At 41.1% G+C, this 26467-nt stretch overlaps 1 protein-coding gene across 1 annotated transcript; it reads right to left on the reverse strand.

Moving 5' to 3' along the window:
- Positions 1 to 815: 815 nt before the first annotated feature.
- ELF5 (E74 like ETS transcription factor 5) lies at positions 816 to 20807 on the reverse strand. The gene is made up of 7 exons (XM_019552368.1): positions 20721 to 20807; positions 16691 to 16818; positions 8287 to 8520; positions 5231 to 5281; positions 3169 to 3237; positions 1824 to 2019; positions 816 to 1267 (listed from the first exon to the last, which is right to left on the reverse strand). Exons 2-7 carry the CDS (start codon positions 16812 to 16814, stop codon positions 1171 to 1173), a joined length of 771 nt encoding a protein of 256 aa, XP_019407913.1. The 5' UTR covers positions 16815 to 16818; positions 20721 to 20807; the 3' UTR covers positions 816 to 1170.
- Positions 20808 to 26467: the final 5660 nt, after the last annotated feature.

Consider the following 26467-nt stretch of genomic DNA (forward strand, 5'->3'; position numbering starts at 1 on the left):
ACTGGGGCTCTTCCCAATTGGGGCTCATCCCCATATCGCCCACACTGGGTTGGGGGCAGGATACCCCACTAGCTCCTCCCAAAGTTGCCCAATGGGCTGGGGTTGGGACACCCCAAAACACAGTACCCTCTGTGATGCTAGAAACCCCTCTTCTATTGGGGAGATCCCTTGAGGCCTCTTCCACCTCTACAGCCTCGCCTGGTCCTCCAGTCTTACACAAACAACCAAACAGAAAACCCAAAGCTCTAAGCCAACCAGCAGCAACAGAAAACTAAGCCCCCCTGGCTTTAACATACACTCCTGTCAGGGTTCTCTCCCCCCCGTCTCATCATGTAGACTCTCAGTCAGTCAGACAGCTGTGCCATGCTCTGCTCCACAGCAGAGCTGCTGCTTCTCCCTTCTCTGTTTATAAAGGGCAGGCCCTGCCCCCTGGTGGTCAGCTGACCCACTTAGTTGCCATAGCAATTGGCACCTGCTGCCCTAATGAATGGCAGCTAAACCCATTTACTACTATTCAGTAGCAGGCAACCTAGTTCCCTGCTGCAGCTCGCTAATTAAAACACCTGGTGCCGCACCCCAGAGTAAGTGTAAAAATGCCCAGACGTACTAGATTTGATGCATATTAACTAAAGCATGTTAATGCATGTGTAAGTGCACCAGAAATGAGGCTAGGAACTTAGAAAATGCATCCTGGCCAAAATGCTGCTGTCTAAATGGATTAGGAGAATTCTAACCAAAGGTAGGGAAAGGCCTTATGTATTCTGCAAAATAGTTAAGAACAGAATGAAAAAATTCTTAACCAACCTCTTCCAAAAGGGAGTGACAGAAACAGAAATTTCATTTTGAGATCTGCTGGCTGATGACAAAAGCAATTCTTGACACAGAGACAGATATCACAGATACAACTATTACACTTAACAAAACCTTGAACGGCATCACAGATGCTATTTTCTTAAGGTTTGATGTTGGCCACAAGGTATGCTGTGGGGAAAAAGCCCCCAGATTTTAGTGCTTTCAAAATGGTACTCTGGCTTGTTTCTCAGAAATGGACCACCGCCCACTAGTTCAGCCTGTCAGAGAAGACAAAGGCAGGAGAAAAGTCTTTCTCTCAAGTGTCTGTTCCTGTCAAACACTTTGGGTTGCACAAGCAGTTTGCTGTGTGTGGGGAATTCATAGCTTGTTCTCTTGCCATCCATGGGCATTCTTGCCAAACTTGTAGACTAGCCTTCTGTCCACTCGTTCCAAAATTCCAGTTTTATAATAGTACCTGCGGTAACAAAATTTAAGTGGATTTTCTATTAAAAGCAATTCTTCACATGTAAGGTAAGATAGGAGAATAACACAGCAGTTAATTTCATGTTTTCCAAAGAGCTCTTGTCTTTTTCTTAAGTGGATAGTCTCACACCCACAGCTCCATTTACATTGCAGAGGTTCAAACTTTCCCAGAGTTCTTGAAGGGTGTACTTGGCTCCTTTGAGAACTCAGCCTGCGTGCTTTTCTTTTTACGATGACCACAATTCAAAATGAACTGCTAGGATTATTGCCGAGGCAGATAGTATCATTTTACAAACCTAGGCCAGATTCTCAGCTGATGTAAATTGGCATGGCTCTGCTGCCTTTGAGAAGGGCATGCCAATTTACAGCACTTGAGAATCTGGGCCCATAATCCCATCTGTAACCAAAAGAGCAGTAACTCTGGCTCAAACTTTGAATAAACATTTTTAAAGCTATGCAATAAGTATAATTGTGTCATATAGTGTATTTTATATAACCCCATATTAACACCATGTTAAATGTGGTGACTTTTCCACCTTTTAACTCACCGAAGAGCTCTGCTCAGTTTTTCATATGTCATTCTGTCATTTTTCTTCCTTTGTCCCCACATCTTTGCCAGTGCTTCTGACTTAACAACCCGAAAAATGCCTTGTTCTCTATCCTCCCATTCAAGAATACCGCAGTTTTCTTCAGGAGACAGGAGCAGGTCTCTTACAAATTCCCACAGGTGAGAACTCTGTAGGCCTGCAGCAGGAAAAAAATGTTTTAGCAGACCTTCCCAAAGGCTGAGTTCATGACACAGTACTTCAAAGAAAACATCTTTATAGCAGCTCTTTCAGTCTGGGCTCAAGATCATTAACTACTTGGTTATGCCATCCATTGAATTGTTCAACATTGAGTGCAATGCCTATCTGCATGGCAAGTGGGATCAAGTCACATTTTGCAGACAGAACAAATCCAGAATCTTCCTTTGGCCCCACTAAAATTTGGAATTTAACTCCTTTGTAGAGTTGGGATGAAGTTCTCTCCTTCAGAGGTTTAGCTGCCAGTTATATCACTGATATTTACAGAATGGTAATGTATTAAAGGACAATGGTATTTTCAATAATAATAACAATAACAATAATAACAATACCAATTTGAAGGTTCCCTATAAAATGTTTTAAGTATTTTTACTGCTGGTCAAAGGAGTTGGAGACACCAACATCTTCATTATACATGGACATAATATACATTCATTATACATTGTACATAATATATACATTATACAGGCAGCATCTGTGCAGCTCTCCTTACATTGCTAGATTCCTCTGTTCTGCTTCTGCTAAACCAGAGGTTTTCTTGAGCTGAAAACACTCTATGAGAGATGAGAACCTCCAAAGAAAGAAGATGAACATGGTTTGCATGGGTGCCAGACTGCACTTCTTGAAATCCTGAAGAAGCAAGACCCTAGGAACCAAGTAGATGGGGAAGCTACAAAGCCAGTATTGGTAACCTTAAGCATTCAAAAATCATGAGCCTTGTTCTTCAAAATCTTGAGATCAGCTTAAACATCACGAGAACTGCATTCTAATAACAGCAGCAGTACATTGGATTCTTTCATTTACTTCTGGATTTTGAGCTTCTAGGTTACATTTCATTCATTTTTTAGCTTTTCGCCACAGTTGTGAGGGCTAGAAACGTCCTTTATAAAAAAAAAATGCTTAAATTAACCCAATTCCAGGAGATAAGACTTAAAAAAAAAAAGCACCAAACAGCATGTGCTTCATGATACAAACCTGACAGCAAAATCTATAACTGGTTTAGGTTTGACTTATCTGAGCTATCAAGAAGTGACTCTACCATTTGTGTAATCTCTCAGGCACAATTTTTGTATTTCAAATCTATACTTACTTGTTCTGCCATGACTATGACATTCTTGACTCTTGATGCCACCTGCTCTCAGGCATGCCTTATCATTGTCTGGAACAAAATTACAAAATAATTTCAAGTGAAGGAGGAGGAATTTCTGAGCCTGGTAATACTTGGTCAGAAGGTCAGAGTGTTCAGCTAAGTAAATGCTATGGGGTAGTGGGGCAGTGTGATCTGTTAACTTTATCTTTTAATTAATATAAACAGTTCTATCATAATGATAATCCAAAGTGAACATTAACTCAGTCAGCTGGTTTGTACGATAGATAAGCACCACAACAGAAGGCTCTAAATCATCCTACATGTCATATACCGTATGTCTAGCAATTTTGTTTTATAGAACTTAGGTTGTGTTGTGTTTCTCAAGTGGATCTACAGCTATGATGGAGCTTCCTGCCTTAGTATTCAACATACTATGCGGTGCTTTGGTGCTGGCAAAGTGTTGCAGTGACAGATGAGCGTGAGATTTGGCAACAACCTTGCAGAGACACAAGCTATATCACCTTACCGATAAAGGGGGATTGCATAGTATTATGGTAACATAACGTAGAAGACAATACTGAATAACAACCTCTGGGGAGGGGGTCTCCTAGAATACTTAACATCATTAGTTCTGCAAAGCTAACTTCTACAAGTCACCAATCTATTGTGTCTTGTACACAGACAAGGACTTCAAAGGGAAGAGTTTAACCTTCTTCATAGCATAGCACTTTACAATGAAGACTCATGAAGATATTTTACTGGGTGGAGTAGCAGAGGGCTACTAAATAATCATGATGCAAAATATATTGTGCTGCCCGTGTCATTACTTTATACCATTATGTAAGCCAGTGTTCAATTTGTTACAAACCCTTTCTTAGCAGCTGATCCTCAGTGGTTAATGGGTTAATGGGTTTGCCACTGGTTACAGGGGAAGAGGGGGGATTTAGATTCAGGTCCTTAAAAGGTATTAATAAAGGGAAGTTAGATGCCCAAATCATTTGAGGATCTGGCCTTACTCTTTTTTTGCTGAAAGTGTAGGGGTTCATAACTTTAGTGCTCAGTGTCTAGATGTAAAACTCTGCTGTTGGCCTAACCATAGCAGGTAGAACTACACATTAGACACTATGCCCCACCAGGAAATGGTTAGACAGCACTTTCCCACCCACTTCCTGGGGTGGGATTCTAGCATCTAAGGTCTGGTCAATTTTTGAGTGTCCTTTGTGCTGTCTTGAAGGATGTAATCCCATGTTGAGGGTTTTCCTATACTGCCTAAATTGCGGAAGAATGATGGTAATTCAGTTATATATAAGGATTTTAGCTGAATGTGATTCTAAAAATCACAGGCTGACTCCTACACCTGGTCACAGCAGAACTGGCTGATTTGATTAAATCAAGAGATTTGAGGTGATGGTCCAGTTTCCCAAAGTACCGACAGAATCTAGGTCTTATTTCTTATCAATATGTCTGCCTGGATCCTTGATATGGCCCAATGGAGTGGGTTGCTAGAGGTCTGATTTTCCAGATCCCAAAGCCCTGCAACAGTCAGACTTGTTCCAGGCTTTGCAACTGTGGGAGTCCAGCTGCGTAGACTGCCCTGGAGTTTGGGACCCCTGGCTCTCAGGGCTCTGGCTTGTGTCTTGAAAAGTGGTGGTTGCCAGGTCACTGCACTAGGCCTCCAGTCCTGTACAAAGGGAATTGCAAAATACTTGGTTTTCATTTCAAAACCAGATTTCAAGCTGCCAACCTTCTCTGCAAAATAGAATCACCTTTCCCTGAACAGCTCAGGGTACCAGTGATAGAGCCTCTGATGCATAGGACCTCAGTAATTTCTGTGGTGGGGGCGAGGGGGAGGAGGAAGGTAGGCACCTATGCTGGGAACTTCGCCAAACTTTTCCTGCCCCTTACAGGAATTTGAAGTGTTAAAATGGAAACAAGTGAGATGTTTTGTCATTTGTGAAAAGTCCTCAATGTGGCTTCATACAGATGTAGTGCTAATAATCATGGAATACACTGCATCCTTCGTGGTGACCAAGTTGTGTGTATACAAAACAAATTTACTCACAATCTCCAATAGATGGCTTTGTTTCTTCATTGTCATTAAAAAAAGAAATGCCTGGGAGGAGGGGGAAAACACCCAATTAGGAGTTGAATTATATACTTCCACACTGAGCAGAATGTCTTTACACTGATCCTTAAGGCACAGGCAGAGTTATTTTTCATCATTTCCATTTTATGGACATGAAAGATTATGGTTAAACACCAAATGTAAGCATGACACAAGCCTTCAGATTTAAACATGTCCCTCCTTTCTTCAGATTTCTCCACCATCTTCCTATCATGTCTTGCATCAATTTTGAGCTTCTTAAGGACATTCTTGTGATCCTAGTCAACTATGACCTGCCCCCACTTGTTCCTCCACTTTTCTCCTTGCTGAATGCTTTATGCTTCTGTCACATTCTGTCTACCTCACCCTTGTGAACCATTCTCCTGCTCTCATACTTATTTTACTTTTCTTTACTCTTCCACACACATGAATTAGTCTTCCTTGATTCTTATCCCTCCTTTAAAGAGCACTGTGCAGAGATTTCCCCACTAAAAAGAGAGTTCATCTCCTGTGCCAAAAATCAGATTCTTAAGACGGTGTTGAGCCTTCCTCAATGGAAGTTGAAGATGCTTAATGCTTCATAGGATTGGATCCTTGGTTTGTAAAATCTATAAGACAGTGACTTTGCTGCGCATCAGTAAATGCATTCATCATACCTAGTAATTGCATTATATTAAAAATAATATATTAAATATATAAATGTACATGTGTGTCTATGTGTATAAACAACTTTATTAAGGTTACAATGGAAAAGTGAGGAAATGCCAAAAATAAGGCTACCTGCACTACTTGTATATGGCTCCTTTGTCCATTTTCATTATTATAAAGTCTTTGATTATATTACCACATACTATTTTTTCCACAAGACTTCTGCCTCATTCATTACCCAGGATGGAAGGTGCACAATGAACATCCATGCTTTATTTACTGCATAGTGTCCCATCTCTGAATACCGAGGAATTGTTAATGCCCTCATGGTCTTTTCTTTGGCACTGAGTGGGATTTATATTCCTAGATAACTTTTAAAACACATGGGAATATACCTGTCTCCTGCTACTGATAACAGCCAAGTAATAGTTGGGGATAGTACTATCTTATGGTGGAGTTGTTAGTTGTGGTGAAGCACATGTGTAAATGCTGACCCAGGTGTAAATTGTGCTCGGTCAGCCCAGGCAGCAGGGAGCCAGACACCTGCCTGCCACCCAGCCACATGGCTCTGCATGTTTGGCACTCTTGTGCCCCAGCTGCCCGTCTGCCATGCAGAGCCCCAGGCTGACCCCCTGAGCCCACTGCTAGCCCAGGCCTGCTCTGCTCCAGCAAAAAGTGCTGCTGTGCCTAGGAGCAGTTACCCTTGTTCAAACATCTCTGGAGTTTATCCATTCACATTAAATTGCACATGTGATGCCCAATGGGTGCATATAAATCTCCTCTCACCCACAGTTAAAATTTTAGAATAGCATTACCATCTTTCCTTCCACAAATTTACTTCCTTCTAAATGTCTTGCATAGACAGGCAAAGACTAATTCTTAGGGGAAATGTTCAGCTGTATAAACCATTTTATTTCCTGAAGTCTCCTTTCTTATCCACCAGATTCAGCAACCAGCAATATGGCAGCTTTCCTGTGGACACTAACTATATTCACTGCAACACCCTGATTTACTCAGTACATGTACCATCTGCTAATTCCCACCCTCCCTGCAGCCACTAACCTCCTGTCCCATCTTTTCCTGTCCCCTGCTGTTTTCATCTGAGCATCCTGCTTCAGTTTCCCTTGCGTTTTATGCCCCCAAGTTGTTCCTATCTCTTTTTGCCCCCATATCCTTCCTTGCCTGCCCAGTCCTTCCATTTACATTAAGGCTGTTTCTCTTTCTAGGACACAGACAGAGGGAGTCCTGAGAGCACAGGAAAGATGGTATACTGTCTCTCAGATCCTGTGTCTGGTATCATGATAGTCGCCAGCAGTCAGCAGGCTCAAGGAAAGGCTTGCAGTTTTACCAGCCTATAGATCTCCCAAGGCTACTCTATCCAAGATAGCCAGACTACAGGGACACTTAAACAATATCTTCTTTTTACATGGGCACATACTTTTGTACTAATGACCAACAGGCTTATTTCAACTCTAAACCATTTTGAAATTTGCCTAGATGAGAGGAGCCCTGAGGCTGCTTTGCCTGACATGGGTCTGCTTAGACCAGGGGCAGCATGAGGGACCAGACTGAGGGGCTTGGAGGGCTGGATCTGGTCAGTGGACTGCATATGTTTGGCACCCCTAATCTAAACTGCATTTTACCAAGTCATTCCAGCTAATTTATTCCCTTAATCTCTCATGGGTGACCAAATAGGAAATAAACTGCCCTTTCCATCATTTAAAGAAGACAGGTAATCATTTAAGAGAGATATGAAACTAAAATCAATTACATAAACCTCCCAAAATGTGTTGGAAAATAAATTAAAAAGAAGATTGTAGTCAGGAATGACAACAGGTATATTAAAGTTCCATATTGTACTGATAGCGCAGTTCAGCAACAATCTTTTGCTGGCTAAGTAATAACCAATGCAACCTTTGGTATTCTGTGCTGAACATGGTAACAGTGTACTGAGTTACCCGAGGAATGGACTTGTATTTGAGATTGAATAGGAATCCAGTGCTCATTTGAGATAAACCACAACCAGATTTTGCAACATGGGCAATTTCAGTGGTGAAGCCAAGATTTAGATAGATTTCAGAATTTGCACAGAGTTGTCTCACTTCTAGGGCTGAATGTCTCAAGTTAGGGACAAGGGAAATTGATGGGGTGTGGCTGGGAAACTTGTAGCTATGCAACCTGTTATCTGTTTGCATTTCTAATGTGGCCATCACCATTATCTATAGGGGGCCAAGATATCAGCCATATTCTAGCTTTTCTTTAGTCCCCAGACAATCAATCCAGCACCCTCTACTGGCATGGAGTTACCAAAATAAAATAAAATAAATTGTAAGACTTTTTCTTTATTTGATTACTGAAACACTAACCATGCATCCTGATGTTCTGTAGGATGACGTACAGGTATTCGCCGCAGATGCCCGCAGCATCTACAAACTCCTCTTGACTCATGCTGCACAGCTGCAAGCCATTAATATTAAAGTGGGAAAAGGAGATACAGTTGGCATCTAGTTTATATTGGTCACAGCAAAACTGCAGCCAGTCACAGACATTTTCTTTGCTCCAGTATTCCGGATGAATGGATGGCCAAAATAAGTCAGACCCTGCAACATATTTAGTAGGAAAGAGAACTGAAGTGGAAATACTTATAAAACTCATCATACAATTCATTCCAATAAGTATATTTTAAGCATGAAGAGTCTATACCGGTGGATCTCAACCTTTTTTGTACCAGGACCCATTTGTAAACATCAGTGGCCAGTCCCAACCCAGCGCCCCTCACTCCTGACCCAGTGCCCTCCACCGCTAGGCCCCAGCCCTTCAGTGTGTGGGGCAGGGGGTGGGTGTATGCAGCAGGGGGCAGTGGGTGTGGGGCATGGGGGGTCCCCAAGCAGCCCCTTGCAAGCTGGAACTCTGCCAGCCTTCAAGGGAAAAGCCACATTTACCTCCCTTAAAGGAGAATTCATTTTTAAAGTTTGTTCATGACCCTTTCATATATTTTCTTGCAACCCACTTTTTGGTTGACCCATGGGTTGAGAAACGCTGGCCTACACCTTGTTCTATTAAGACCATAAGCATCTTCCATTATTCCTTTGAATGTATACCAAATACCATCTATGTTGTGGTATCTAGTACAGTGGTTTTCAACCTGTGGTCTGTGGACCTCTGGAGGTCTGGAGACTGTGTCTAAGGGGTCCACAAAAGATGACTATGATCAATCAAAAGTTTGTGAAGTCACCACACCCACACTTACAATTCAAAGAGGTTCAAACTTCTATTCAAAATTTCCAAAGGGGTTCGCACCTCCATTCAAAATGTTTTAGGGGTCCACAAATGAAAAAAGGTTGAAAACCCCTGATCTAGTATAATCTAACTCTTACATCTCATGTACTACTATTCATTATTATTGTACGTCATTCATCCACAGAATCTCAGAGTACACATCTTGTAACCTGATAGGCCCTTAATGTGAGAAACAATGTCTGGCAAAGACCCCAAACCAGAAGCACAATATATTATTTATGCAGGAAATTTAAAATAGCATGGAATCAAATCTTTTAGCATAAGTAACAATGCATGCTACATCCATTTTATGACATTTTTCCTCTTACATACAATTTCCAACCATGAAAGTAGGGGGTGCATCACATCTATGTGGAATATCGATAATTTTGTGAACAAATAGACCATTTTTCTCAAAATGTGACGCATTGGAGATAGTCAAAGCTCTACACAGGCAATACCTGATGAAAATCAGCAATACCCCAGGCTTTATAGATACATAAATATTGTAAACTTCACAGAAATGCTTACTTAGAAGTGCTCTGGAAGTTATAATCACTCACTTCATTTGAGAGACCATAATAAGTGTTAACGCTGTTTAGATCTGTTGAGCTGTGTGAATTGTTTATTTTTAGATAATATGTTAAAAACTGTTGGTAACATTTTGCAGGAACGGGTAAAACATTTTTCTCTCTGTTGCGTAAAAGAAGGAGCAAAGCTGGTGGGACATTTCAGTTGAAAATATTTCAATAAAAAGCATTCAATTTTTTTTCCCAGCAAAGATGGAAGGTTTGCTGAGCAGCAGTATAGCTGTTGGCAAATATTGCAGCATTATTTTTAAGCATAAAATGTGACATTTGCTTTTCTGTGAACATTTTTATGGAAAAAAGTATCCAAAATATATATTTGGAGAAGGCAAAACATAAGACCAAAATAATGAATCCACATGCTATTGGAAGTAGTCACAGACTAGCTATAAATCGCGTACACACAAACAGGCATAGTCAACATGGAATCCAAACTTTTTTAGGAGGCAGAAACATATGTCATTACCACCCAAGCTAACAGATAATATGTATAGCTGACTCCAAGAAAGAGGCTCTTTGACACACTTGCTAGAGGGAAACAAGACCGTGGTATTCTCTCTCTTGGATGTCTATGAATATGCAGACTATGTATATCCTGCACTAGAGTAGCTTCAAGAATTATAGCCAGAGCCGATACAGAGCCCTTTAGTTTTACCTTCATTCTCCCAAATGGAGTTTGTAGGAAATAGAAATGACTTGATATTTCTTTTAACTCATTACATCCATTCTTTTCATTCAAGTCCATGGGGATGACTAATACTTTAGTCTCAAGGGAGCTTCTGGGACAGTGACAAAGATCTCAGCTTTGGAGATTATGGCAGTTTCCACTTTAAAGGGGTTATATCAATTTATAGCAGCTGAGGATCTGGCCCCACATCAATCAAGAGGTTCTTACAGCAGCTCTGATCAAACATATGATAATAAATAGCACTGGAATGGGACTCAGATGTCACAAGGATGAGACCAGTACACATGAGGAAAGTAGATTAGATGGGAGACCCATCCCCCCACCCACTTTTGACTCTTTCATCTGTCTCCACATTGCATCAAGCATGCTGCAGAAAATAAATCATATCACTGCTTTCAAACAAGGTGAACTAAAATGTTCTTTGACGTTCACTTAGTCAAGCAATTTATTTAAGAGAGTAAATGATGCAGCTGGGCTGAATCAATTGACACAAAAATGAGTCTAAATGGTTTAAATTATGACAAATGGCAGAAGCATCAAGAGAACTTTGATTTTGTTCATGTATCATCCATGTACTATAAATACCTTCATTTGTATGTGCAGAATTAATATAAAGTAATATTGAATAAAGTGTCTCAGATCTTGTAAGGCTATGCCCTCCTATCTAGTGCAGGTAGCTTGGAAGGAGAAGAATAGGGCAAAAGAAGCAAAATTTCAATCAGTATTTGAGTTTCAAATACCCAAGAAAGGAGGATGGTTAAATCTGAGGTTTTGTAAAGGCACTTCTAAAGACAAACACCAGAAGTGAAATATAGACTGACACCTGGCCAGAGTATGAGGCCTGGAGCCGTGTGACAATGATTGATTCATGATTTCAAAGGAGAAGTAGAACATCACCATACCAACCTCCTTGGGGTTCATTCCAGGGTTGGGGGAAAGCTTTAAAGTCAGGTTCCTACTTCAAAAGAGTCCTGACTCCAGGGGCAGCTCAGAAGGAAACTGAATCAGTCACTTCCTAGACATAAGTTATCCTATGCTATTGACTGGCTCTAGGTCCCCCCTCTTCCAACCCTGGGAGAATTGGAACTGGGGCAGCCTGCATGACTCCTAGTTAAAGTGGATGTACTTCTTACCCCATTTGAGTTTCCTCTTGTGCAACTGGAGTGATTGAGCTTGGATTTTTTTGTTGTTGTTCTATTCATGTAGAAGATGGGGGAGTGAGGATAAATTCACAACTTTTTATTGCTGAAAAATGAAATGAAGTTTGCATTTTTAGTGCAGCTATTTTTACTACTTCAAGATCACACAAGAAGAAATTAGCTACTTTTCTACAGTTACATGTGTACAGTAAGTAACCTTGAAATACTATAGCATGGTAAAGCAGTGGTACTTGGTACTGACTTTTGAGCTGACTGATAAATATCAGCTTTGCTGGCAATATAGAAATGCAACAGCCTGTTCCTCTCATGGAATAGTTCTTGTCAGGTCTAGTTTCCCTGTTTGCTCTGACTTCTGAAAGGATCAGATTATTTTTGGAAGTCAGAAAAATATTCCAGAAGTGCTGATGTGTGTAGCAGGCAGTCAAAAGGTGCTGACAGTAAGGTTTGGCTCTTTTGAATGCACTCTCTATTGCTTACAGGAAAGGTTAATTCCCTGAAGAGCTGTCTCTTGAAGGAGAATGTACTGCACCAAGATGTTATACCATTTGGAATATTCTTCTGGAAAAAAGATCAGCTGGACAACAGAGCTTCTGCAAGAGATTTATAAGTTTCCTTTGAGTGGGAGAGAAAGGGCCACTACGTAAAGAGGACAGAAGCAAAAACTTTATCTAAACGAGATAAGATGAAGAGCGAATAAGTTATACTACATCCAGGAACACTTCAAAAAGGTGCCCCAAGCTACTTCTCAGAGGGGAAGAGAGGCAGAGAGTTAAAAAGTGGGAGGTGAAGGAGCCATAGAGTTTATACCATTGTCTGACCCTTCCTAAAATGTTGAGGCATTACTCTCTTCAAGGATTCAGATTTCCATTATTATTTCCACTCTCCACTGGCATCCCTTGCTAGACCTGATGTGTTGGTCAAATTTCAACCCAGAGGGTTGACAGCTTTTCCAGATTGGAAGGATTTCCCCAACTTAGAGTAGTGATTCATGTCCCATATCTAAAGCTTGCATGCATTGTGACAAAAAGACTTCTAATTCACAGTTGAAAAAGTTCTATTGGTGCTAACAACAATCAAAGTTTTAGTGAATACATGGCTCAAGCAAGCACAGAGAGTTTTACTGCTATATTCTGAACTCAGGGCCCTGGATTTTCCCACAATGTACAGATGGCTATAGGATTCTACAGCATGGCATGGGCGGGTTAGAGAACATGATCTACATGTAGGGAAAAATGTCACTGTGTTGACATGAACTATGTCAGCTGTAATCAAATAAGATAATTGTATCAGAGCCTGGCTGCATGCTTCCTAAAGCAGAGCAAAATAAGCCTATAATATCTCTCCACTGGGCAGTTCCATGTTTTCAGAAGAAGTGTGCTAAAAGTTACCACGCATACTTCTTTTTAAATATAGGAGTCCTGTTGCCAGTGTAGTTCTGATTCCAAGTCAGTCAGGAGCTGAGGTGAGAGCTAGCCTTTCACTGAATGAGTTCTGCATGCCTTATTATGAACTTCTACACATTTTGTCATTAAAAGTCACATGGTCCTTTTGTTTAAGAAATGTCAATACCTTCGCTCCATTCTCATGGACAGCTTCCAATGTGTGCCATGTCATACTCTGCTAGCTTAGATTCTTTTGCTCTAGATCAAGAAAGTGTTGTCTTTCTTTTCCATTTTAGTCTGCTTGGGTCGGACGATTGGATCTAGGACAGAAGTTCCATAGATCACTTTAACCTAAATCAGTTAAAATCTGATCCATCCAGGTCTATCTTAAACTGGCTTCAGCCATTTTGAAAGCATTTTGTGTGCCCTGAACTTCTGTTCTGTTACAGGTTTGAACTAGTTTCTGATCAGTTATCCCGATTTATGTGTAACTTTGTTCCTAGCCCAGGTACCTCATATGCATGCCCCACATATTTTATTTTGAGGCCACTTGGGGAGGAAGGAAGTGAAAACTATCTAGGGGGTCTACAAGAACATGAAAGACATTACTGCAACCCCACAGGACTCTCGGAATATCTAGAAGCATCCAACATTGAGCAATTGACATTTAAACTGAACAGTGAGGGACCTATCCTCTGACATGCCCAGAACAATGAGGGTAGATGCTAGAGAGAGTTTGAGCAGAGGATAGATCACTATAGATATAACTGGTTCCTATGCTTTCCCTGTAAAGCATCTACTCCTTCCATTATTGGAGAAAGTATATGTTGGTCTGACCCAGTATGGCACTTTTTATGTTCTCCTATGTAATCATAGAAAAAACATGGAGGAAGCTATACGGTAAAACAAAGGCGAGCTGTTTGCTCAGCTCAACTCTGCTTAGCATATGAGCTCTGACAGGATCTCTGCACCAAGTCATATTCCTAGATTCATAGATTGTAAGGGGCTGGAAGGGACCTTGGAAGATCATTGGATTCAGCCCCCTGCACCAGGCAGGACAGATAGTTGGGGTCAGGTGACCCCAGCAAGGTGACTGTCCAGTCTCTTCTTGAAGATTTCCAGGGTAGGTGATTGCACCACTTCCAGAGGGAGCTTATTCCACAGTCTGGACACCCTGACTGTGAAGAAGTTTTTCCCAATGTTGAGCCTGAAACGGTTTTCCAGGAGTTTGTGGCCATTACTCCTTGTTTTCCCCAAGGATGCCCCGGTGAACAGTTCTTTGCTGAGCCCTTGATGTACTCCCCAGATATAGCAGTAAGCTGCTACCAAGTCCCCTCTCAGCCTTCTTTTCCCCAGGCTGAAGAGTCCCAGGTCCCTCAGCCTTTCCTTGTATGGCTTGCCAGGCAAGTCACTATTCATATGGGTGGTCCTTCTCCGGACTGTCTCAAGTTTTACCACATCCTTGTTAAAGTACGGTGCCCAGAACTGGAGGTGAGACTCCAGCTGTGGTCTCACCAGTGCTGAGTAGAATGGAAGAATCACTTCCTTGGTTTACCTGGAGATGCATCAATTGATGCATGCCAGAGTATTATTTGTCCTGCTGGCAACAGCATTGCACTGATGCTTATATTCATGCTGTGGTCTATTGTTACCCCCAGGTCCCTTTTGTTTGTGGTGCTGGTCAGTTTGGCACTGCCAAGTCTGTAGGTGTGTAGGGGTTGTTCATCCCTAGGTGGAACACATTTCTCAAATGCTGAATTTCATCTGGTTTCAACTTGCCCAACTTGCTTGCCTGTTTAGATCTGCCTGTATCTGTAGCCAGTCTTCAAGCATGACCATGCTTCGCCATAACTTGGTGTCATCTGTGAACTTGGCTAGTAAGCTCTTCACCCCAATCACTGATATATCTATAAGCTAATGAAATATTTTTAGAGGTGGGTTTATTTTTTCACATGGAATTATTTATCATGGAACAATTCTGAGCCATTGAAATCAGAACAGCCCACTAGAAAGTGTTAATTTTAATAATGGTTTGTTCTGAGAACTTTTAAAAAAGTTTGGAGAATGGCAAAATTAATCATATAAATGAAAAAGGCAAAAGGTGAAATGAGATATTTCAATTTTATTAACACTGGCTACCAATTAAAAAAATGTTGCAGGAACTGACTTTTTTGTTTTATTTTAAAAATGAAGCAAGTTTTAAATTGTCAGAATTTCTTGTTTCCTGCACAGCCTTAGATATTCTCTTTCAGTGGAAACTACAGGGACATGTGTTTTTAGGACAGGCATCTGAATCTTTTCTGCAATGGCAAGGTTTACAACACATGAAGCATGGAATCCCTGATCATCATGAATTTGTCACAGTATAAACTGTTTGGAAAATGCTGTTTTAAATTGCATTCTGAAAGGTTGAGTTTGTTTTTTAAGAAGAGCACAGTTGTTTGAAAGCACAAATACAGTTTTGGGAGAATACTGCATGAAATGTGAATCAGATATAATTTTTATCACAAGTCTGGCACAGTAATGTTATAGGAGCTGTGCTATACTTGCTTTCAAAACCTGTTGAATAAGTTAGCCTGAGCAAGGAGAAAAATAAGCCAGCCTCTTTAGGAATTTAAATCAACTATTAAGGAAGGAAAAAGGTTTCTAATGGGGGATGCTAACTGAGCCTTTTTAGCAGGGATCTGGCCTGAGCACATGCCATTCAGAGTGAATTCCTTAAAATGTATTATAGTCTCCAAATGAGTTCTGTGACCTGATGAAGTGTAAGGTTTCAATATACTTGTGGCGGGGGAAGAAGAATGGTAGACTAAACATTGGGAAGTAACACCAAGCAATCCAGCAAGGAATTATTGAGTTATTACCAAACACATTTGGTCCAAGCCACAAAGTTCTGTGATGCTCTTTGAAATCCCCAGCCTCACAAGTGAACTCTGTATTTAACTGGTCATTTCCAGTTAACAAATATATATGAAGTTGAAGAACATTTAAAGAGATGTCACCCTATCCAACTAAATTACTATGCCATGCTACAGTTGAAATTCAGTATTAGTCAAAGGGTTTCAAAGACAGCTGCTTCATTTCAAGTGGATAAAGTAAAAACCTGGGAATCAGAAGTATTAGGATCTACTCCTAAACTGCTGTTGACTCACTTGGTAACCCTAAATTTACCATCTTGCAATAATGAAGATAACATTCTATGGTGAGACTTAATTAACTCATTAATCTAGTGCTCATTAATCACTAGACGTGTCATGAAATCACAAAGGTCAAGATTCAGGAGTTTTGGGTTCAATTCCTGATTCTACCACAAACTTTGGGCAAGTCATTCAACCTCTCCCAGACTTACTCCCATCTACAAAATGGGAATAATACTTTCATATCCCACCAGGGTATTGTGGTAAGGAATACATTTATGTTGCAACCATACACTGAAAGGATGCGGGAAATCAAAGTAGACAGCGATACTTAGATATAAATATCAGCGCGCGCTCTTATTATTATTGTTCTTTAGTGCTTCCAGACCTTGTACAGTTCTGTACTATAAGTACAGCTGTATTGAATTGAATACATATGTGCTGACAGGTTTCACAGTGAGTTCATATTTAAAAGTGTTAAATTCTAACTTTGGACACAGACAGAGCACTTTTTTCAAGGTAGACCTATGTACACACCTGTCTGATGGTCAACGGTGGGATAATAATCTTCAGCTGTCCCAAACAATTCTGTCCAAGACATCAGGGGTTCACAGCCCATTGTGTTTGGCAGAAAGATGCTGTGAGTTACGGAGTCCAACATTGCCCTAAAATATTAATCACATTAGTCAGATCAGGAGAAGATGATATCAAGGATCCAAGTTCTAAAGCCCCCGGCACACTTTCTCTAACAAGGAATGGTGCATGCCTTGGGTCTTCAATGGACTTCTAGGTGTACATAAACATTTTGGTAAGTAAATGGATGATCTGTTGGAAATTGTTGGCATCAGTGAAGGGACTAATAAGTGCATCAAAATGTTACCATCTGAAAAGGACCTATAAGCACATTTATGATAAAAGCTGAGGTGGGTAATAGGAAATTATCCAACTGATTGCCTCAAGGGACCAATGGAACCTTTCATAGGCATGTAAAAGCGTGGGGAAGAACAGACCTAGAGTAATGTCCACAGGCATATGGTCAATGTTTATTGTTTGCTGAACAGGCCCTTGTGCAAACAAATGGGAAACATGGTTCTGTCTCCAAGGATGCAAATGCAGACATCAGACAGTTCAGGGTTTGTGGGGAAAGTGAAATATTTGAAAATCAGTCACAAATTGAGGACACGCTCTCTCTTGTTGCTTCTAAAGCACGGTCAAAGCTTGGAGTTTCAGGAGAACCTTGCTAAATTAAACCAACAGCAGCAACTACCTTACACCTTCATCCAAGCAAGTTGTGGAGTTGCTGAAAAAATCGCTACAATTCTACCATGAAACACTAAAGAGAAAGAAGAATTAAAAGGTCTAGCAGGAAGGAACTTGGGTAATATACAATGATAATATCACTGTAACGGTTAACATTTAGTATAATGCCAAAATAGCTGTGTGTGGTGGAGAGGGATCCAGATCCATACCATTTGTATTGCAATAGTGGCTATGCACTCCATTTGACTTAGGTCAAAGGTGAACCATCTTTTCAGTTGGTGTGTGAGGGAGGGCAGCATGAGAGTAAGGTATTGACAGTTATGGTTATTAGTAGTGATGATGCTCTGAGGATTTGCCTACCTACTGCACTTTGTAAAATTTGTAGTAGATTAACTAGCTTTGTTATCTCTTTCCCCAGCTGAAGAGGGGAGGGAGTTGCTTTCTGTCTTCTACAACTAATTGGAAATTTGGCAATTCTTAGCAGAAAGAAATTTAAGTAAACTAATATGATAATATGGCCACAAAGTCTAACTTTTAGTATAAGACTAAGGTCTTTGCCTGAATGAAGGGCGATCAGATATAGGAAGTGGAAACATTTGGGATGCCCGCAGGGTCCCCAAGGTAGACTGGATCCAGCGTGTGTAAATGTTGAAGAAATTGCATGTGCACAAATTAGGCTTCAAACATTTCAACTAATAAAATCCACCTTTTATATTTTATATTCATTGTCTTCAGTGGACCTAGTATAAGCCTAGTGTTACACATACAATGTACTTTAGACTGAACATCATCATTAAAAAGAAGCTAATCTACTAATACAATTCAAAAAACTTTCCAGGAAGTTGTATGAAAAGAACTGTCATGGTTGCGACACAAAAGTAATAATAAATACATGATAAATTCACTGTAGTAAATGTTAGATTCTACTATGGGCCTTATGCCTTCAGCAATCTATGCTGGACACACAGGTTTGATGGCATATATTACACTCAGAGACACAGGTCAGAAGGTGGGAGTAATGGCATGTTTATCAGTTCATAGTTGCTGCAGGATATAGTATTACATAAAAAGCTTTCCTGATTCTTCTCCAAGCAAAGCAATTAACTCTTATAGCTGCATTAGATCACAGTGGATTAATATCTGTGGAGCTATGACACTCAGTAGTTCAGGTAGAAACATCACAGAATTATAGGGTTGGAAGTGACCTCAACAACTTTCAAGAACCTGCAGTAGAGAAAGCTCATCAGTCCAGTAGGTACAGAAGGCAGATAGATATCTGGGACCACTACATGCCTCCTGCTATAAAAGAGTGTCTTCTTGATTTTGTCACAGGAAAATGCCTGGGAGGAAATCCTGCTCCTATTAAGGTGAATGACTTTTTTCCACCAACTTCAACAAATTCAATAAATGTTAGATTTCATCCCTAGTTTGGACCATGTCAATGGGTGACAAGACAGAGAACCCAATGAACCTGACAACACCAAAAACTTAGACAGACACTTCATATAGAAACAGAGATGAAGACAGGAAGAACTAAGACTCACCAATGACCCCACCTTAGCAATCACAGGATAGTGATAGTGTAGAATGTGTCTATGTGATCCCAACAGATAATCCCTGTTCACTGACTCAAATCAAGGTCAAAACCTCCAGGATCCTGTAACATGCCCAAGGGAAATGCCCTTTCACATTTGCAGGGACCCTATATGTCCCTGTATAAGACAGTAGGAAATCCCCACGACTGTGATTAATATGGAACAGCCATTTCCAAACACATGCTTCCATGAGCACAGTAAACAAGCAACAGGCAAACTAGAAGCTTGGGGTAGAAACAAGTATAAGACCATCTACAATAGTGGAAGTGCATTGGTCTGAGACACTGTACAGACAGATGGGAAATGCAGCTCTGAGACCACGCCATGCTTGCCTCTTGCAACTCAAGAAAATTTGGGGCGAATTTGGATCCTGTTGATATCACTGAGAATTTTTCCATCACCTTCAAAGGCAGGATTTTGCCTATCGTTTCTACTAACTGCCAAGAGTTGATGGGGCAACCGACCCCCACCATGCCTGTTTAAAAAGACTCTATTTTAAAGAACTGCTTTAATAGAAATGCTGACAATGCCCCTTCTTTGTAGTGAATATTACTTTGAAGTTGATTTTTAAATTAATAGTTTAAAGAGAGTTAGTTAATATCATTTGGAAGTGTGCCTGTACTTAGGTAAGGGAAAATACTATCCTTGAAAGATTCTAATAAACTTATCTGACATAACATTTTTGCTATACTCAGGTAAAAGCCTGTGAGCATTTACATCCTTACAGGCATCATGTAATGGTGGGTGGTTAGATTTCACACTTTGGCTACATTTTCATGATGATTTTCCAAGGCTGAAATACATTTCGAGTAGGATGCCACCACTTAGGATACAGGGGTTCCGTTCGAAGTAAAGCTGGGCCTGAATCAAAGCTGAACCAACTGGACCCTTGGGAACTCCAGCTCTGTCTCTACATCTAACTTCTGAAGTTTAATTCACCTATAGACTGTTTATCCAAATTGGAAAAATTTAGTTCCATACAGGTCCAAGCCCGAGCTCCTGTCTGATGCTTGGCTTGTAGCCATGTGACAAAGTTACTCCCAGCAACTACCACTGGAGGGCCCAGCAATATGCAATAATAGCAAAATCAACTTAAAGGTGAGAAAGCCCCATTGTGTTCAGGTATACAGTTTATACCAGTGGCTCCTTACACAATATGTATATGTCAACCAAAAATATTTATTCTTAACATTACTAGCAGGTCTAATTTGCTTTGCAAATCTCCTAGGCAAACAGGATATCTCTATGTGTCACATCAGATAATCTCTCAGCTTTACCTGGTACCTCATTTACATACACACATATCTGACTAAATATACTCTGGAGGGAAAAAAAAGAGAAGAGAGAGACAGTTGTTTAAACAGGAAATCTTTTGTTCGGTAGTAGTTTTAACTCCCACTGGTATAGTGCTGTAAAAAGCAATTAATTAGCTTTCATGCTACAAACATTTTCTCTTGATTTAATGAGACAGGTCTGGATTGTTCATTTATTAAATTATAATTGATGAGGTTCACATGTATGTCTCCCACTAATTTGTTAAACTGAAATCAAATTCTTGTTGTCGAGACAGGTGGTGTGATGCACAACTCAGAAGGACAGATAGTGCATCAGGTAGGTGACTGATAAATCACTACCACAGACATAGACACACACCACCTTGGCAGCTTGCAGCTCTTAAAAATAGCGACATCGATAAATTAAACTGAGCTTACGTGCGGATGGGATCTTATTCCTGTTGCAGTGCTTAAGTCCAAAAGTAGGTCTCAGACGCAAGGGGAATGAGGAGGCTTCTGGCAGCAATGCACTACACTGTGGAAATAAAGCCACCTGCAGTGCTGTGATATATGGAACACGTTACAGACAGGTTTGTTTGGTTTTTCAGGTTCTTTTACACACCCCCTCTGATGACAGTGATAATATACAGTGCAACAGCTCAAGGAGTGGGGGGAGAAACATTCTTAAGTGCAAAACATTTACCTTTATCCTGTATGGCTTTTTACTCCTCCCCTAAATGCTGTTAATTTAAGTAAGTGTGACTTGGGCCACATTAAGCAAATCAAGTACATTTAGGTGCCTGAAGATGGGACAGGTCTCCTACAGTTCTTTCTTTCCAAATCTTGGCACTTAAAAAGAAGTCACATTTCCTCCTCAGGTCTCAAGGTACTGAAATCTGATGAGCGGCGTTATCCCCATTTTACAGAAGCCAAGAAGCAGAGTTGTAAAATGACTTGCCTATAGTCAACCAAGCAAGCCAACGGCAGTGCTGAGAAATGGAATCAACTCATCATTTTTCTAAGCTCCTATCCACTGGATCATACTGCCTCCCATGTCCCCAAAAGAACATCTGCTGAGTCCTACCCCAGGTGTGGCTGTCTTTTAGTAGTCAATCAGGGATGTCAAACATATGACCTGTAGGCCTGATTCAGCCCACAGAACCATTCTGCTGGGCTTACCAGTAGTCTGACAGGCTACTAGAAGTTGCTGGGTGAAGTCTGCCTTAGAATATGGGGTCCAGGGACTCTGATGGATGTGGCCATCAGCAGCAGGCCCATGCACTTGACCCTGCCACTGGACTTAAGCTGCTGCCTGGCTGCAGACATGACTTATGCTCCTGCCACCCAAACATAGACCCGACCCATGCTGCCACCCTAATGTGGACCCCTGCAGCTGCAGCGGTCCCCATGGATCAGGCCTGGGAGGAGCCTCCATGCTCCAGATCTGGCCTGAGGCTCGAGGTAAATTTGACACCCCTATACATCTGTACATGTAGATGAATAATTGCAAAGTGTTTTGGACTCTTTCTAAACAAAGATGATGGTCATTGTTAGAAGTGACAGAAGAGCGACACAGGCAGGGTAGATGGAAAAAAAAAGGACATGGGAAGAGCTATTACAAAAGGATAGCTACAGTTTAATTCCAATGAGTAAGAATTTTTTGGAGGTAGATCAAAATCTTTTAATACCCCAAAACTCTACTGTTTAGTGGATCTTTGTTGTGCACAGAAAGAAGAACTGAAAATATGGGTAAATAGTTATGTCAAATCTGCTCTTCTTCTGGGAGACATCCTTGTAGTAGCTGTTTGTTACTTGCCTTAATTGTTGTTTTTCATAAGAGTTTCTAACTCCAGAAGTTGTCTAATGCATATTTTCATTCCACTGGAAAGAAAAAACTAACACTATTAAATGTCATGAACAGATTTGTCAAAGCTTGCAAATTCTCTTTGAAATAGGCTGCTTTTCTTTTAAGTTCCTCCCTTCCCCCACCTCCTCACCACCAAATCTAAGGGTATCTATACATGTGCATTGAGGCTGCTCTGATGCGCTTTAATTACAACATGTTGGAGCAGACTCATAGTTTCATAGTTTCTGAAACTATGTTTCAGAAGGGACCTGAGTAGATCATCCTGCCATGGCAGGAAAGAGTACTGGGGTCAAATGACCCCAGCAAGGTGTACATCTAGCCTCCTCTTAAAGACCCCCAGGGTAGGAGCCAGCACCACTTCTCTTGGAAGTTGGTTCCAGATCCTAGCCGCCCTGACCGTGAAGTAGCACCTCCTGGTATCTAACCTAAATCTACCCTCTGCCAGCTTGTGACCCTTATTTCTAGTCACTCCTGGGAGTGCTCGGGGGAACAGTGACTTCCCCAGTGCCTGCTGGTCCCCTCTGACTAGTTTGTAACAGGCCACTAGATCCCCCCTCAGCCTTCTCTTGTGGAGGCTGAACAGGTTCAGGTCCCGTAGCCTCTCCTCATAAGGCCTGCCCTGCTGCCCCCTGATCATGCGAGTGGCCCTCCTCTGGACCCTCTCCGTGTTGTCCACATCCCTCTTGGAGTGCTGCACTCAACTGAATCTGCTGGAGCACGGTAATTACCATGCTCTAGCAGACTCCAGTGTCATGAATATCAGTGTCTCTGTGCTGAAAAATAGCAGTGGGGGCACTTTAACTAAAGCTTGTTCAACAAGGTGAAGTGTCCCCACCACCATTATTCAGTGCGGGGATACTTATGCGTGTGACCCTCCGGGTGCTTTAATTAGAGTAGCTCTAATTAAAATGCCTCCCCCCCACCACCTCCCAGAGCACATATTTATATGATCCCCTTACAGAAAGGTATGAGCATCTCACAGTCTTTCATGTATTTATCCTCATGTCACCCCTGAGAGGGAAGAAAGTTATTTTATCTGTGTTTGACAGATAGGAAAGGGAAGTATTGGAACTAAGTGACTTGTCCAGGGTTACAAAGGAAGTTTGGCAGATGGGACTTGATCTGAAGACTCCCAAGTCCCAGAGCAGTGTCCTAACAACTAGAGTATAACGTCTTTCTTTTCTTTTCCTCTGTTTTTTCTGTCCTGGTCAATGAAGTTTCATTACTTTTTCTCATTCCCTCACTCCCACATGCACTCATCTTTTTTCCCCCTTTCCTCCTTTCATTTCTTACTCTTCCTTGTTTACTTCTCTGCTTCTCTCCATTCTGTCTCTTTCCTCATCTATCTCCCTCTCTCTCCTTTCATAATTCTCTTTCACAATTAAGAAGGCAGAATGGCTGATACAAACATGACATTTTCTTGCAAATGTTTGCTTATTTTAACAGGGGAAAGAAAAGCATGTTAACACTAAAAACTCACTGGGAGCTAGACCATCCCTGAAAACCTATCATGGATATATACCACTAAGATGAAGTCCAAACATTTGTATTAAAAAATCCCCTAAAATGTCAGAATCAGTAGCCAACCTTCCTTTAATTGAGCTGTATAGTTGACTTTAATGTGAATTTTATATTGAGTAGAGACTTTGGGAAGAAATTGTATCAATAGGAAATTGTCATGAGCTTTGCAAAAATCTGACTGAATAGATAGAAATGATATCTGTTATCTGGGGTCCCTAATAACACAATGGATTTGATAGGCTATATAACAATGTGACTGATGCAGCCCAGAGAGACAAGCCAAGGTGTTTTTCAAAATTCAGATTCATTAAATACATCTCCACTTTCAAGCAAGATAGACAAAATCCTGCCTTCTAAAGATAAGGAAACACATTTTTGCATCGCAGGTATCAGGACGAGATCATATTTGCTATTATTAAGCTTGTGGAAGCACCAGTGGTAGGTGCTGTGTAAACATGATTGCGTACATTTCTGTCCGGACTTTAAAGTTTAGTGAATGAACAAAAATGCATATTGATTCTGAGTTAAAGAAGACTAGAGTCTTGAGACTAGAGGGAAGAAGTTTTTCATTTTCCCTACTAACTTATAGCGCCATTTTACTCTCCCAGAATCATGTGCTCTTGTAGGTAGAAGTATTAGTGGGCAGTACAAATGGATACTGAAGATTTCCACCCTAAGATTTCTGACTCAAAGCTCAGCGTTCTACTAGTCCAAACTAATTTTGTTCATAGTCTGTTAAACTAGGTTCATTTGATAGTTTTTCATTTTACAACCCATCATTGTTTTTTATCTCTTGTGGTCAGCTGAGTAGCTTCAAGAGCACAGTGAGGCATGTTACCATACATAGACTATGTGTGATGGTGAAACAACTGTGAAAATAAATACAGAAAATACTAGCCTTGAGTTGTCTTCCAGCTACAGCAATACAAAATCCTACTTTCTTTTGCTCTGTATTGGCTGGCAGACCTGGCTGAATATTCAGAATGAAGTGTACTGCAACATCCCAGTAGAAATTGCAATGGACACAATTTCTAAGTACCAAAGAGCCCGGATGGCAGTTGTCTCTTCTTTGGCTCATGTACTTCACACAGCAGGTAGCTCCAATGAGTCCTAAATTATTTGAATTAAACTGAATTGTATTCTGCAGTTAGACTGCTGGAGTGTCACTACATGGCGGTGAATGAATCCTGAGCAGTTGTTAAGAGTTTCCTAAACTTGCCCAGTACCTCGTATTCTCTGTCTTTTCTTATGTTGGTTCTGGTATCTTTTCTGTTTTATAGCAGACTACCAGGCTACAGTGAGTTAGGGTACAAGGAAAGGTTAACATTCCTATACCTATTGCAAATGTTGGGTCAGCAGGTATGACTGGCAGTTAAATAGTGTCTCAGGGCTTTCTTGCAGGGGACACTCAACATGTGGTATATTTAGATTATAGCAAGTATTACCGTGACATATTACAAGTCAAAATGTGTTCTAAGCAGTCACAGCATAATGCTTACTACAATCTCAGCTTGCTCTGGAGAGAGCTGGAGCTAGCAGCACACTCTCCCTCTGCCTCCCCTTCCTTCCCAACCCCCTCCAACCACAGACACTGCCCTTGGTACTGGGTACCACAGCTTACACATCCATCCATGAAGACGAGCAATGCCCACACCTGGGACCCACACTGTCCCTGCTGCATGCCCAGCACTGCCCAGTCCAGGATCACCCGCCCATAGCGCATCAAATGAGCCAGGTCTCTGCTGCTGGAAGCAGGCAGTGAGGGGCACAGTGAGTCCAGCCACTGGATCTGCACTTGCCACTGGGTCTCTGCTATTGGCAGTCTTGAACTGGCTGTGGTGCAGTGCAGTGTGGGGGTTGGGACTGACAATTAACTGTAGTGAGTTAGTGTATGAGGAGAGGTTTGGCTATTTCACCTGACTGTAGGAAGGTTGAACTTGTATAATCTCCATGGCGCAGTCTGACAATAACTGAACACATGCTACTTTATATGATCTGGAGATGCTCCTCCTGCAAAAGTTGTAACCTTGCTATGATACGATCACGCTTATCATATTTGTTGTTCAAACCTGTGAGTTCTTATTTTTTAAGTGCAGTTAACACATCCTAAACATAATGAGCAATGTGGTGTTCAGTTAAATCATTCCTCTGTATAAAAATATCAGTTGAGGGTCGGTCTGCAATTAAGAAAACGCATTGCATAGGGTTTTTCAGAGCTGTTCAGAGTCCTGCATGTAAAGAAAACGTTTTTCCACATCCTCTCCCCTCAAAGCTCCTGTCCAAACCTACTCAACCACCACAGCACAGAACTGAACTATGACATATTGTATTTAAAATTCCCCAGATTTAAGGAGATGTATAAAAATGCACAGGCTATGACTGTGTGACCAACCATACACACGTATTATAGGTATGCAAACAGCACTGACAGCCCCACCCTTTTCCTAGGAACTGTATTGCCGCAGTCAGAAAACAACAACAATGGCCTAAAATCTAGATGTTTAGCTAAACTCAGCTAGTATTGTTGAGTGATTAAGTCTTGAATTTCTAGTGCACCTGGATTGGCACAAAGCTACCATTCATGCATTTTTAGATTACTTCAGGTAAATTTGTTCTAGGGACAGGAGGCGTGGATGCAGAATTCAGACCCAGAGCTGGTCCTGGACCCTTCCCAAGTTCCTTTTGCTGGGCAGTGGAAAATTGAACCCCATGGTTTATAGACAAGAGTGAGACAGGAATTTGAGACCCATTTCTGAGACTTAGATTTCTAAAGCTACTCCAGCTTTACTGTCCTCCC

This window comes from Crocodylus porosus, unplaced genomic scaffold, assembly GCF_001723895.1.
Source record: "Crocodylus porosus isolate Cpor-Errol unplaced genomic scaffold, CroPor_comp1, whole genome shotgun sequence".
NCBI lineage: Eukaryota > Metazoa > Chordata > Crocodylia > Crocodylidae > Crocodylus > Crocodylus porosus.

Excerpts from the sequence above, each read along its gene's own strand:
- ELF5 (XM_019552368.1), bottom strand. The coding sequence starts at position 16,814 with ATGTTGGACTCCGTAACTCACAGCATCTTTCTGCCAAACACAATGGGC. Across the intron at positions 3,238-5,230 it reads AAAGCCATCTATTGGAGATT|ACAATGATAAGGCATGCCTG; the intron begins GTGAGTAAATTT and ends ATTTTGTTCCAG. Across the intron at positions 1,268-1,823 it reads AAACTGAGCAGAGCTCTTCG|GTACTATTATAAAACTGGAA; the intron begins GTGAGTTAAAAG and ends TTGTTACCGCAG.